Source organism: Chiloscyllium plagiosum, unplaced genomic scaffold (assembly GCF_037043375.1).
Source record: "Chiloscyllium plagiosum isolate Xiang-an unplaced genomic scaffold, Cpla_swu_hap1 HiC_scaffold_39, whole genome shotgun sequence".
In the NCBI taxonomy this organism is placed as follows: Eukaryota; Metazoa; Chordata; class Chondrichthyes; order Orectolobiformes; family Hemiscylliidae; genus Chiloscyllium; species Chiloscyllium plagiosum.
Window position 1 is genome coordinate 40749517 of NW_028270177.1, and position 15042 is coordinate 40764558.

At 41.2% G+C, this 15042-nt stretch overlaps 1 protein-coding gene across 1 annotated transcript in view; it reads right to left on the minus strand.

Annotated features, from left to right (window-relative positions):
* Positions 1–15042, minus strand: part of adamts17 (ADAM metallopeptidase with thrombospondin type 1 motif, 17) — a 686029-nt gene that overhangs the window by 438875 nt on the left and 232112 nt on the right. Inside the window, exon 8 of the mRNA XM_043677648.2 lies at positions 5832–5937. Coding sequence (XP_043533583.2) covers positions 5832–5937 — 106 coding nt within the window. The remainder of the gene's footprint in view (positions 1–5831; positions 5938–15042) is intronic.

Consider the following 15042-nt stretch of genomic DNA (forward strand, 5'->3'; position numbering starts at 1 on the left):
TGAGAGGCGTGGACAGAGTCAACAGCCAGAGACTTTTCCCCAGGGCAGGATTGACTGGCACAAGGGGTCATAGTTTTAAAATATTAGGAGGAAGGTATACAGGAGACATCAGAGGAAGGTTCTTTATGCAGAGAGTTGTGAATGCATGTGATGCACTGTCAGTAGTGGTTGTGGAAGCAGAGTTATTAGGGACATTTATGCGACTGCTGGACATGCTCATGGATAGCAGTGAATTGAGGGGTGCATAGGTTAGGTTATTTTACTTTAGATTAGGAATAATCCTCGGCACAACTGTGTGGGCTGAAGGGCCTGCACCTTTCTATGTTCTATGAGCAGCCTGGTTGTTCAGAGAAAGCAGTCGGACAGTTTTGAGACTGTTGATCAAAGAAACAGCTACATGGAAGAAGGTGTTTCAAGCTGAATCTAGAATATAGAATATAGAACAATACAGCACAGAACAGGCCATTCGGCCCTTGATGTTGCGCCGACCAATGAACTAATCTAAGCCCATCCCCCTACACTATCCCATCATCATCTATTTGCTTATCCAAGGATTGTTTAAATCTCCCTCATGTGGCTACATTGGCAGGCAGGGCATTCCACGCCCTTACCACTCTCTGAGTAAAGAACCTGCCTCTGACAATTGTCTTAAATCTATCACCCCTCAATTTGTAGTTATGCCCCCTCGTACAAGCTGACGTCATCGTCCTAGGAACAAGACTTTCACTGTCTACCATATCTAATCCTCTGATCAGCTTGTATGTCTCTATCAAATCCCCTCTTAGCCTTCTTCTTTCCAATGAGAACAGACCCAAGTTTCACAGCCTTTCCTCATATGACCTTCCCTCCAGACCAGGCAACATCCTGGTAAATCTCCTCTGCACCTTTTCCAATGCTTCCACATCCTTCCGGTAATGGGCGACTAGAACTGTATACAAAATTCCAAGTATGGCCACACTAGCGTTTTGTATAGTTGCAGCATTACATTATAGCTCCAGAACTCAATCACTGTACCAATAAAACTAACTTACTGTATGCCTTCTTAACAGCACTATCAACCTGTGTGCCAACTTTCAGAGATCTATGTACATGGACTCCAAGATCCCTCTGCACATCCACACTACCAAGAATCTTTCCATTGACCCAGTACTCTGCCTTCCGGTTATTCTTCCTAAAGTGCATCACCTCACATTTAGTTGCATTGGACTCCATTTGCCACCTCTCAGCCCAATTCTGCAGTTTATCCAAGTCCCTCTGCAACCTGCAATGTTCTTCCACACTGTCCACTACTCCACCGACTTTAGTGTCATCTGCAAATTTACTAACCCATCCACCTTTGCCTGCAACCAAGTCATTTATAAAAATAACAAATAGCAGTGGTCCCAAAACATATCTCTCTGACATTTCTCTCTTGCAAGACCCTGTGTCTGAATTTTCCTTTTTTATGGGGTGTTTATGGGGATTGATGCAAGTATTTGGAACAGCATCATTAAGTTGGGATAATCTGGAGGGTTTCAGACAGGCTAAGTTATTTTATAGCTGAAATTGTGTTGCTGGAAAAACGCAGCAGGTCAGGCAGCATCCAAGGAACAGGAGAATCGACGTTTCGGGCATAAGCCCTTCTTCAAGAAACTTCAGTTATTTTATATTTTGTTCTCTTTTGTTTGTGTCTTATTCAGTAATCTTGCAAATAAATTCTGTTTTGTTTAAAGCTTAGTGGTTACATCACTCCTGATGCTTAAAACAACTAGCAAAGTTAGTCCAGGCTACTTTCTTGAAATGTTTTGAGGGGATCTGGCCTGGTCTACAACAGTCAGGACAAGGTTGCTCATTTGTAACCAGGCGGAACCCCTAATCAAATATACTTGTCCTTGCCAGGCAGAGAAAGTGTGCAAATGTCATGCAGCAAATAGTCAAGGAGAAACTGCAAAACTGTAGAACTCATTTTTGAGACTTTAAGTAGCCAACCCCTCACCATTCCACATCAACACTTGTCATTTCTGCAGCTGCCTCACTAGCTGGGTCAGCTTATAGACAATGGGCTAATACAAATCCAAATAACTGAGAAAACAAAAGTGTGAGCTGGTTAATTGTTGTGATTTAAACAGAGCTAAAAAAACCGTATTAAAACAGCAAGCTCTAAAACAGGCCTGTGGTGCGAGACATGAAAAATGAACCAAAAAGAGAAATTGCTGGTAAATCTCAGCAGGTTAGTCAGTATCTGTGGAGAGAAAGCAAAGTAAACATTTTGAGACCAATGACACTTCTTCAAAATTCATAGTAGCTGGGAAAAAGTTTTTTATGATGAAGACTGGGTAGGGGAGGGGTAAAGAATAAATGATAGGTGGAAATAGAGTCCAAAGAGAGAGAAGAACAGTTAGACAGACAAAGGATTTGATATGAAAAATGATCCTGACACTGGCACCACATGGATTGAAACAGAAATTCAAAGGAATCCAAGGATTTCATCATTTAATTTTAAAAATTACTCTAAAATATTAATAAAAATTCATTTTGAAACGCTAAACCAATCCAGATGTATTAAGATAATTAGAAATAGTGGTGGGTCCATCCTACAAATAGAGCATAAACATCCTTTCAACTGAGAGCAGATTATCACAAATATGAAGTCACACAACAAGTGAATTCACCTGATGAAGGAGCAGTGCTCCGAAAACTTGTGATTTCAAATAAACCTGTTGAAGTATAACCTGGTATCGTATGACTTCTGATTTTGTATATCCCTGTCCAACTCCAGCACGTCCACATCATATGACAAATAACAGACACAGGTTTAATGGCCCTGTTCCACATCGTCAACAACCATTATCAAAGCAGATTCACTTATGCATGAAAAATCACATTGGGACACTATCCAGTGCACATCCATTATCATTTTCGACATGTTTGTTTACATTATTAAAAGTAATTTTCTTGAAATAAAACTGTGGAAAATCACTAGCCACTGTAGTCCAGATGTAATCTTCAGAAGAACATATACACATTGTAAAATAGAAAGTCACAACAGCACCTGCTTTGAAAGTTTGCTTTGTTCTAAAACCTCTCTCCTGCTGTCTACTTTGTTGAAAATATTCCAGTTCAGCCACTGTGATGTATATCTCATTCTGAATTCTCCCACTGTCTCCTGCTAGCGTGAAAGATTACTTCACCTCTGGCGATCAATTCTATGCCTTCCCTAAAGACAGCAGGATCTGTGTCCCTGCATTTGAATTGAAAATATATACATTTTGGTGTGGTAGTATCAACATGTACTCAGACGCACACACTGATACAGAGGTAAACTCACTCACACTCTCATTTACACAGATACATACATGCAAATTCTCACATGCAAACCATAGTCATGGACTTCCTTGCACATTCATGTGAAACACTTAGGTGCATACAAGTGCAAAGCTATTACAGTCCTTAAAATATTCAAACTATCAAAAAAGTATTCCCTACACATTTGCTGGCCTTCATCTGTGAACTCAGCATTTGTACTAAAATCACTTGGGGAAACAAGACAAGGACACTAGAATAATAAACGCACTTGCTATGCAAATTCTTCTCTGTCCCTACAGTCAAATGAAACAGCCACTTCCTCCACTGGTTTATATCCAACAAATGGTGTTTTGAGTAGTTTCCATAACCATATCCATTTTCACGTGGTCCTGGCATTTTTCTGATTTCTAACTCACCATCAGAAGAACTGGCTAGATGTACTAAAGGGATCACTACACTCCAAATGAACACAAGAATTCTCCTGGATATTTCTTAAAAGTTCATTTTCAGGATGTGAAGGAGGCTAGCATTTATTGCTCCTCGTTAGATGTCCTGAAAAAGGTGATAAGCTGACTTCGTCTGAACCACTGTAGTCCAGAAGAACATTCCAGGATTTTGATTCAAAAAGGCAGCACAGTGGCTCAGTGGTTAGCACTGCTGCCTCACCGTGCCAGGGTCGCAGGTTCGATTCCCGCCTCAGGCGACTATCTGTGTGGAGTTTGCACGAACTCTATCTGCGTGGGGTTTCCTCCGGGTGCTCTGATTTCCTCTCTCAGTCCAAAGATGTGCAGGTTAGGTGAATTGACCATGCTAAATTGCCCGTAGTGTTAGGTGCGTTAGTCAGGGATAAATATGGGCTAGGGGAATAGGTCTGGGTGGATTGCTCTTCGGAGAGTCGGTGTGGACTTGTTGGGCTGAGGGGCCTGTTTCCACACTGTAGAGAATCTAATCTAAAAAAAGTGAAGGAATGACCGATCAGAAAGTCATAGAGTCAGAGAGCTGTACAACATGGAAACAGACCCTTTAGTCCAACTCGTCCAAGACAACCAGATATCTTAAATTAATCTAGTCCCATTTGCCAGCACTTGGCTCATATCCCTCTAACCCATTCCTATTCATATACCTATCCAGATGCCTTTAAATGTTGTAATTGTATCAGCTTCAATCATTTCCTCTGGCAGCTTATTCCATACACACATTACACTCAGGGTGAAAAGGTCGCCCCTCAGGTCCCTTTTATATCTTTTCCCCCTCACCTTAAGTCTTTGTTCTGTAGTTTTGATCACAACTACCCTGAGAAAAAGACCTTGGCTATTCGCCCTATCCATGCCCCTCATGATCTTATAAACCTCTATAAAGTCAGTCCTCAACCTCCAATTCTCCAGAGAGAATAGTCCCAGCCAATGCAACCTCTTCCTATAGCTCAATGCCCCTCCCCTACACTGGCAACATTCTTGTAAATTTTTTCTGCACCCTTTCAAGTTTCACAACATCTTTCCTATAGCATTGCATGCAATATTCCAAAACTAGCCAAACAAATGTCCTGTACAGCAGCAACACAACCTCCCAACTCCTACCCTCAATGCACTGACCAATAAAGGCAAGCATACCAAACACCTTCTTCAATACCCTGCCTACCTGTGGACTATGATTCTGCACCCAAGATCTCTTTGTTCAGCAACACTCCTTTGGACCTTACCATTAAGTGCCCTGATTTGAGTTATCAAACTGCAGCACCTCACATTTAGCTAAATTAAACTCCATCTGCCACTCCTCAAGTCATCAACCCATCTGAAATAACCTTCTTCATTATCCATTACACCAACAATTTTGGTGTCATCTGCAATCTTACTAACCATTCCTCCTATGTTCATATCCAAATCATTTATATACATTCCAAAATGCATTGGACCCAGCACTGATCCTTGTGGTACACCGCTGGTCACAGGCCTAAAGTCCGAAAAACAACCCTCCACCACCACCCCCTGTCTCTCACCTTCAAGACAATTTTGTATCCAAGCGGCTAGCTCTCCCTGAATTCCATGTGACCTAACTTTGCTAACCATTCTACCATGCGGAACTTTGTCAGATGCCTTGTTAAAGGCCATACAGATGTCAACCACTCTGCCCTCATCAATCTTCTTGGTCATTTCTTCAAAAAACTCAATCAAGTTAGTGAGACACAATTCCCCATGCACAAAGCCATGTTGACTATCCCTAATCAGTCCTTGCCTTTCCAAAAATATTTAGATCCTGTCCCTCAGACAAGCACAGCATTGTTCCTATCATAGACCATGAGCCACATAACATTGTTTCTGTCACACATCATAGGCCGAGTAACGCTGTTCTGGACACATCTACTGTGATTATTGTCAGACACAATCAGAACTAGAGTGAAAGCTCAATCCTCATTCTGGAAAATATGTAAAATATATCTTGGAATTCAAATATATTTAAATTTACAATCTTTCCATTTTAACATGCATGACTGCTCCCAATCTTGAAGCTGATAACTGAAGTTTTATTGAGCTTCAGTACTAACATACTTGTGGCCCAGCTCATGGGCAATGGTAAAGGCCAGATTGAGACCGTTATCTTCAGCAAGTACACACTTGCGAGTTGCACTGCATGCTCCACCAAGGTAGCCGATTCCTGTGGAAGAATCCAAAAGTGGAGAGTGATTAATTAACTGGAGGCAAAAATCAATTTAAATGAAGCCTGCTTTGTACTTCCTGCTCAGGAAGATTGAGGAACAGGAGCCAGGTTCGACACACAATTTGTAATACAGAGTTCTGTGCCAGCTGCACTCCAGAGTTCTGATACTTATGTCATCTCCTAAATCTCCTTCCTTGAGATTTTTGGCTCAGTTTTTACTCAATAGTATTTGTAAAATAGTATTTGCTTCCACGTGTAGCGATGGAAGGGTAGCTTCATATGAAGAGAAACAAGCTTAGATGTTTTGACAAATAACATGGCAGAGTTAGGAGTGGCGTGGGCTGAGCCAGAATTTGGGGAAGGCCCAAAGTTGCTGTGCCTCATGCTTGCAAAGATAGCAGAGTACTATGACAACAGGAAAAGCAAAGAACTGTGGATGCTGGAAATCAGAAATACAAACAGAAATTGCTGGAAAACTCAGCAGGTCTGGCAGCATCTATGGAGAGAAAGTAGAGTTAATCTTTTGGGTCCAATGAGCCTTCTTCAGAACAAGGGTTTGTGTCCATAACAACATTGTTTATTGTGATGCAAATCCAGCTCTGGGTTGAATTTTGTCTCGTTTCATGTTAACATTAATTACATGTGTAATCTTTAATATTTCAAGTAAGAACAAAATTGAGGGTAATTAAATAGGATTTATGGCAGTCATTAACGTCAATTCTTAGAGTTCAGCATCCATCTTCTATTAATCTCGTCTCCACCTACACAATTCTCTAACAATGTTTTAACACGACATCATGTTTAAGTGTCATGTTTGAAGGAGTGCCTTAAAGAGAAAAATAATAACTGGCTCCTCTTCTGCTTCAATAAATATTGCAAAAAACCAGCCACAACTCCCAGAGAAATAGAAGCAGCCAGCATTACATTCTCTCACTCCGTGTTATAACCTACAGAAATCATTGGATATTTAGGTAAACAATTAGAGAAAATGCATGACATTCCATAAACAAGTATAAACCCATTGTCAGTGGAGGAACAGGGATCTATTTATGAACCAATGGATGAATTCATGTCTGATCTCACCTGCAGAATCCAAGACATTGTATCTGAAGCAAGGTTATTTTCAACAATATTATGTTCTGGAGTTATTTGATAATGGTGAATGACACCATGGAAAGCCTAGAGGTGATGCTGGAAGAGATCACTAGCTGCATCCACATAATTATGCCTTACCACTTAACACCAGAATAAAGCACATGGCAAGTCGATGGGCAATAATATTTGTATCACATATGACAAAACTTCCTTACACAGCGGCAGACATAACTCTTGGGATGTTGAACCGTTATTTTTGGAACCTTAGGGTTCATTGTACAGCCTGTTCCCCAAGCTGCTTTTAGAGTGTAGGTCTAGAGACTCCTTACTCAGGACTTCACAAACTTCTTGTCCACCCTCCCAAACTTCATTTCTTTGGAACGTATTCTCTTTCATGCTCAAATTTTAAACCTCACTGGGTTAGTGAGCTAAAAGTTAAAGGTAATTTAAAAGTACACAAGATTCCCTAATTTACCCACCTTTTAGACACTGGTTGCTGGATCAATTTTCTGCACTTAACAAAAATTACTACTTAATAAAAGTAATTAGATTTTAATCTCAGATAAACAGTATTGGACTGTCAACATATAATTTTACTAGTTAAGACTCGAGCCCCTTTATAAATTCCCCCTATAAACACAGAGACAAGAAAAGAAATGGGAAGAGGGAACAGCTGGATGGCAATTCAGTGGTCACAGTATCACAGGACTTGCTCAGATGATTCTTGCATTGATCAAAACACTGCTCCTTGATCTTCTTTCTCAGATACTTTTACTTGTTTGCAGGCATCACAGGGTGAATGTCGTGCAGTTGATGTTGTTTTACATGAACTTCAGTGAAGCATTTGACAAGGTCCTACTTGCCAGGCTGCTACAAAAGGTCAGAGTTCATAGGATCCAAGGCAAGTTAGCAAACTGGATCCAAAACAGGCTTGCAAAAAGGAGAAAAAGGGTGATATTGGAGGGTTTGTTTTTGTGACTTGAAGCCTGTGACCAGCGATATATGACAGGGATTGGTGCTGGGACCCTTGCTTTTTGTTACATATATTAACAACTTGAATGTGACTGTAGAAAGTTTAATTACTAAGTTTGCAGATGTCACGATAATTGGTGTGTTAATGATAGTGAGGAAGATGGTCACAGGCTACACTTTTAAATTTAAAAAAATCACATAACACCAGGTAATTGTCCAACAGGTTTATTTGAAAGCACTAGCTTTCAGAGCGCTGCTCCTTGATCAGGTGGTTGTTGGGTGGTACACAAAAAGAAGCGGCGCTCTGAAAGTTAGTGCTTCCAAATTACCCTGTTGGACTATAAGCTGGTGTTGTGTGATTTTTAACTTTTTCCACCCCAGTCCAACACTGGCATCTCCAAATCAGGGCTACAGCCTGATATTGATCAGCTGGTAAATTGGAAAATGGAATTTAATCCTGAATAGTGTGAGGTGATTCACTTTGGGAGGTCTAATAAGGAAAGGATTTACACAATGAACATTAGGTTGCTAGGGCATATGGAGGAGGAAAGGGATCTTGATGCACAAGTCCACAGATCCCTAAAGGTGTTAGCAGAGGTATTAATTGGTAAAAAAAGCATACGGGGTGCTTGCCTTTATTAGCCGGGGCAAAAAATATAGGAGCAGGGGTAACTTGTTGCAACTTTATAGAGCATTAGTTAGGCCATAGATAGAGTACTAAGTGCATAAGTAGAACTGCACAATCAGAAGAATGTCTTTACACTGGACAGGCTATGAAATACCTCCACAGAGGCTGGCACCAAGTCACCCTTAATTTACACAAGAAAAGAGCTACTCAACAAAGGAGCAACGCTCTGAAAGCTAGTGCTTCCAAATAAACCTGTTGGACTACAACCTGGTGTTGTATGATTTCTAACTTTGTCCACCCCAGTCCAACACCAGCACCTCCACATTATTTAAAGTCAGCTACCACAGTGGCCCTTCTGCTCATCAAAAACAGTCAAAAACACCCACCTAACTGTAGTAATTTCATTTCCAGCACTCGGCCCATAGCTTGGCTGACTTAGTGGTAGAAATCTGGAATTCACTGCCTATAAGGGTGATAAGACAGAAACTCTGATAATGTTTAAGAGGTATTTAGATTTGCACTTGTGTTGCCAAGACAAAAAGGCTGTGGGCCAAGTATTAGATTAGAATACTTATGCGCTTATTTTTGACCAGTGCAGAATTGATAGGCTGAAGGGCCTTTTTCTGAGATGTAGTCTTCTATGATTCTCTGACTTTTAATGAAGCAGAGAACTGAAAGTACATGAATAGTGTTACAGAGTGATGTTCAACACCCTCTGATAATTAAAAACCATGACGCGGAAGTGCCGGTGTTGGACGCGGGTGGACTATGTTAAAAATCACACAACACCAATTATAGTCCACAGGTTTACTTGGAACTACAAGCTTTTGGAGCTCTGAAAGCTAATCCTTCCAAATAAACCAGTTGGCTATAACCTGGTGTGAGATTTTTAAAATTAAAAACCAAAACACCCAGGGAAGCACACATCACCTCGCCTCATAATCTGGTAAAGAATTGTGACAAGTGGTATAACCTACCTCTCAGTCCCCAATCTGTTATAAAGGAGCAGTTAAATGAAATGAAATCCTTCGGCCCTCGATGTTGCGCCGATCCAAGCCCACCTAACCTACACTAGCCCACTATCCTCCATATGCCTATCCAATGCCCGCTTAAATGCCCATAAAGAGGGAGAGTCCACCACTGCTACTGGCAGGGCATTCCATGAACTCACAACTCGCTGAGTAAAGAACCTACCCCTAACATCTGTCCTATACCTACCACCCCTTAATTTAAAGCTATGTTCATTGAAATAAACAAACCCTAGCTTCCTGTCTTCCACTTCACGAGTACTCTAGACAACTTTGTGACAAAGGAAAGGTTTAGAAGGATATGGGCTGAAAAATATGTTGCTGGAAAAGCGCAGAAGGTCAGGCAGCATCAAAGGAGCAGGAGAATCGACGTTTCGGGCATAAGCCCTTCTTCAGCTCCTTTGATGCTGCCTGACCTGCTGCGCTTTTCCAGCAACACAGTTTTCAGCTCTGATCTCCAGCATCTGCAGTCCTCACTTTCTCCTAGCTTTTTTAGAAGGATATCGGCCAAGCACAGGCAGGTGGGACTAGTTTAGTTTAGGATTATGCTTGGCACGGACTGATGGGACCGAAGGGTCTGTTTCCATGCTGTATGACTCCATGACTATCACTCTATAACTAAATAGCACCGAAGTCTAGTAGCTGTTCACTACCAACTATTCATGGTCTGGCAATGCCTAATTTGTCAATGTTCAATGAACCAGGGAAAACAGATTTCAAATCTATCATGGAGCTGGGCTGGGTCCCACTGCAACTCAGGTTTCCTGTGCTTGGTGAGATTGCTGATGAGTCTCAAGAGGTTAGATCTCATGGAAGCTGAAAATGTGTTGCTAGAAAAGTGCAGCAGGTCAGGCAGCATCCAAGGAACAGGAGAATCGACGTTTCGGGCATAAGCCCTTCTTCAGGATCTCATGGAATACAGGGAGAACTCGCCATTTGGATACAGAACTGGCTCAAAGGTAGAAGAGGGTGGTGGTGGAGGGTTGTTTTTCAGACTGGAGGCCTGTGACTAGTGGAGTGCCACAAGGATCGGGGCTGGGTCCACTACTTTTCATCATTTATATAAATGATTTGGATGTGAGCATAAGAGGTATAGTTAGTAAGTTTGCTGATGACACCAAAATTGAAGGTGTAGTGGACAGCGAAGAAGGTTACCTCAAATTAGAAGCTGTGGGGAGAGGCTGAATAAGCTAGGGCTGTTTTCCCTGGAGCATCAGAGGCTGAGGGGTGACCTTATAGAGGTTTATAAAATCATGAGGGGCATGGATAAGGTAAATAGACAAAGTCTTTTGCCTGGAGTGGGGGAGTCCAGAACTAGAGAGCACAGGTTTAGGATGAGCGGGGAAAGATATAAAAGAGACCTAAGGGCCAACCTTTTCATGCAGTGGGTGGTACGTGTATGGAATGAGCTGCCAGAGGAAGTGGTGGAGGATGGTACAATTGCAACACTTAAAAGGCATCTGGATGTGTATATGAATAAGAAGGGTTTGGAGGGATATGGGTCAGGTGCTGGCAGGTGGGACTAGATTGGGTTGGGATATCTGGTCAGCATGGACGAGTTGGACCGAAGGGTCTGTTTCCGTGCTGTAAATCTCCATGACTCTACAACATGTATTTGAATGTATGCTCTGTCAGCTCTGAGGATTCCGATACCTGGAAAGGGTTGGTGTGACAAAGAGGTTGGGGAGAGATAACTCAGTTCCAATAAGGAAATTTAATAAATTTTAAAACAGGAGCTAAGTGATTAAAAACACAATTTTCATTCAAAAGAAGCTAATGAAAACAAAGTGAATCAAAAAGACCATGTTTGTTTATGTGTTGATAAACTGAACAAACGGCAGGCATCAGCAGGGAGCCAAATGACGAACACAATCACCAGTTTAAGCTAACGGCCTTTAGATGATGCAATTTGTTGCAGCAAAATACGAACAGTTACATGATAATTATAATAATTTGTCTGGAAACAGTAGTATAGGCTGCAAAGGAATTCATTTGTTTGAAATAACGGTGTAGAATTTGATAGTAATGCTATAAATCTTTATCACTGATCCTGTATTTACCAGACTGAGGGCTGCACGAATAGTTTAAGACTATGTGCTAGGACTCTTGCAGTTGATCACTTTCAGTAAATATGTAGCGAGAGACAGCACAATTAGAATATGCCCATAAGGGACAATTCTCCAAATGAGTGGTACTGATGTGAAGCCTCCTCCTCCAAAGTGGCAGAAAAACAATGGGGGAGTGTACCATAGTCTTTAAGAATGCAGTGGCAGTTTGTCAATCACACTCCAACAACTGTACTCGAGGTTTTTCTGAAGCTGCTGTTACCAAGGAGATTACTAACAAAATATATTTTATCTTCAAACTGTTCTACCCTGATAAATAGCTGAAAATGTGTTGCTGGAGAAGCGCAGCAGGTCAGGCAGCATCCAGGGAATAGGAGAATCGACGAAGGGCTTATGCCCGAAACGTCGATTCTCCTGTTCCTTGGATGCTGCCTGACCTGCTGCGCTTCTCCAGCAACACATTTTCAGCTCTGATCTCCAGCATCTGCAGACCTCACTTTCTCCTACCCTGATAAATAACCATGGCAAAAAGTTTTCTTTTGGATTTATAAATGTGCACTCACGAACCCATCATTCATCAGCAGTAGGAGCTGGTGCAGTTAAATCACATTGCTCTGTATCAACAAAATTTAACAAATGTCTCATCTTTATCTTATAGCGCCGCTCATGAGAAGAGAAAAATGAATGCAGGTCTTTTATGTACTCTACTATTTAATACCACATCTCCACCATTGCTTTTTATTGCTCCAAAATTGATGAAAACATGTTGTCTGCAGTCACTGAAATACTTACAAAATATCTAAACATGCACAATTAACTCCAACATGCTCCAAAATACTACAAACTCAAAAAGGCCAATTGTAGTTCTGCCAATTCCTTCAGAAAATCGATTCTGAACCTGAATTGCTTCCCTCTCTTATCTGGAACATCTGCCCTTCAGTATCAATTCCTTTTTCCTCTAAGTGCTGGAATGTTAATTCAACTCTGCAATTTAAACAGTCAGACTTTTACAGCATGAAAAGAGGCCCTTCGGCACATCATGCCTGTGCTGTTCATCAAACATCCATCTTCTCTCACCCCATTTTCCAGTATTTGGCCCATAGTCTTTCATACTATGGCATTTTAAGTGCTCATTTATGTAGTTCTTGTCTGTCTTGAGGGTTCCTGCTTCTACCACCCTTTTAGGCAGTGAGTTCCAGATACCCACATTCCTCTGGGTGAAAATATTCTTCCTAAAATCCTCTCTAAACCTCCTGCTCTTCGCCTGAAAATTAACAAGCTATTGAAACTTTTAAGGGGAAACATTTCTGCCTATCCACCTTGTCTACGCCCTTTAGAACTTTACATTGGAGCAGGAGAGCTGTTGTGGCATAGTGTTAGCATCCCTATCTCTGATCCAGAAGGCCAACATGTGTCAATGTGTAAATAAATGCAAAATACTACTGATGCTTGAAATCTGAATTAAAAATGGAAAGTGTTGGAGAACCTCACCAGTCTGACAGCATCTGTGGAGAGAGAAAAACTGAGTTAATGTTTCAAGTCCAATGTGACTCCTTTTCAGAACAGGAAGTGCATTTGAAGCAACTGTTGGAGTCGTTGAGCTTGTAATGAATATTGGTGGGCAGGTGGTCCCCAGAAATGGAAACAGAAAAGTTGGAGGTGGAAGAGAAGACTCAGATGTGGATCAGGTGAAAGTGAGAGAAGGGTGGAAATTGGAAGCAAAACTGATTAATTTTTCCAATTCCAGTGAGAACAGAAAGCAGCCCAAATGCATCATCGATGCATGAGAGGAATAGTTGAGGAGGGGGCCTGAATAGGACTGGAACAAGGAATATTCCATATAACTTGCAAAGAGTTACACATAACTGGGATCCATGTAGGTACCCACGGCCACATCTTTGACCTGTAGAGTGAGATGAGCTAAAGAAAAACTTGTTCAAAGCAAGAACAACTTCAGCCAGGCAATAGAGGGTGGTGGCGGATTGGGACTTTTTGAGACTCTTTTCCAGGAAGAAACAGGGACCCTTGATGGAAGATGGATGTACAGAGGTGTGTCTACGGTAATGAGGAGGCAGTTGGGTTAGAAAACTGGAAATTGTGGAATCAACATATAATATGACTCAGGAAAAGCCTGAACATTGGGGAAGAAAATAAAGTCAAGATAGGAAGAAATAAGTTCAGTCATGTATGAACAGGTTGAAGTAATGAATCAGCTAAGTGGTGTGAAGTTGGGTAGAATAACTATAGATTGGGAGGCAGGGAGTTAGAATTTGGTGTTTGTAAAATTGTAAAATCGTAAAATGGGGAAAAGCATTGCACGATGCCTTTTCTATGCTTAGAGATTTAAAAGGGATGTCTGTGAGCAGCCTGGGGGATTGCAGGTGCACAGAGGGCCCAAACTGAAGCATTTGTATTGAAAGACCATGCAGTTAGCTTGCCAAGCAACAGTTTTTACCAAGATACCAGGCTTTTGAATTTAGCCAATCAATTTGAACCAGGCATTAGATATCAAAACCTATTAAATTTAAATCTGATGGTTTTGTCAACATAGGACCAATGCTATTGTAAGAAATATTGATATGTCATCAAGGGTATAAAAGAAGAGACCTCAGAGACAGCTGCCATCTGCCAGAGCTAACAGCCCTCAGCTCTCGAGAGAGAATCACTGGCTCTCACAGCCTCATCTATGTCTTAGAGAAAGCACCATCTAAATAACAATGGTACCAACAACAGAGAAGGCATTCCTGACAGAAGACTCGGTGGAGAAGGCCCAGAACATTCCAGAAGGCATGAATCCTGGCTAAAATTGAGAGACTACATTCTTTTGTTTAATATGAGGGCAATTTATATTTATTGGATCAGCATGCCATTATAATCTTGCTTTATTTGGGAATAGTTAGTTAAAAGGGATGTATTCAGTTTGTTAATAGTTTAGTTAATTTGTTCACTGTTAGAATTAGATAAATAAATTGGTACTTGTTGATCTTAAAGTGTGACTCAGGGATTAATTTTATTTAACCACTAGAAGTTGCTGAAAAGCAGGTTATACCACTTTTCACACTCCTTTTACAGATTATAGGCAAGGTGCTCCTCTTTGGGTCTTACAGTTTTAGTTCTCAGAGGGGGTTCAACCTCCGCTTTATAATACTGTGTTGTTTATAAATTTTGGAGAGGCAGTAGAAATAGGCTGTGCAGGATTTGGGGACTATGAAGTGGGAAGCTGTGGAGGGGAGATCTCTGCAGGAGTTAAGGTCAGTGACAGTCTTAAAAGATTTGGAGATGCCGGCACAACTACCTGAAGGAGCAGCGCTCC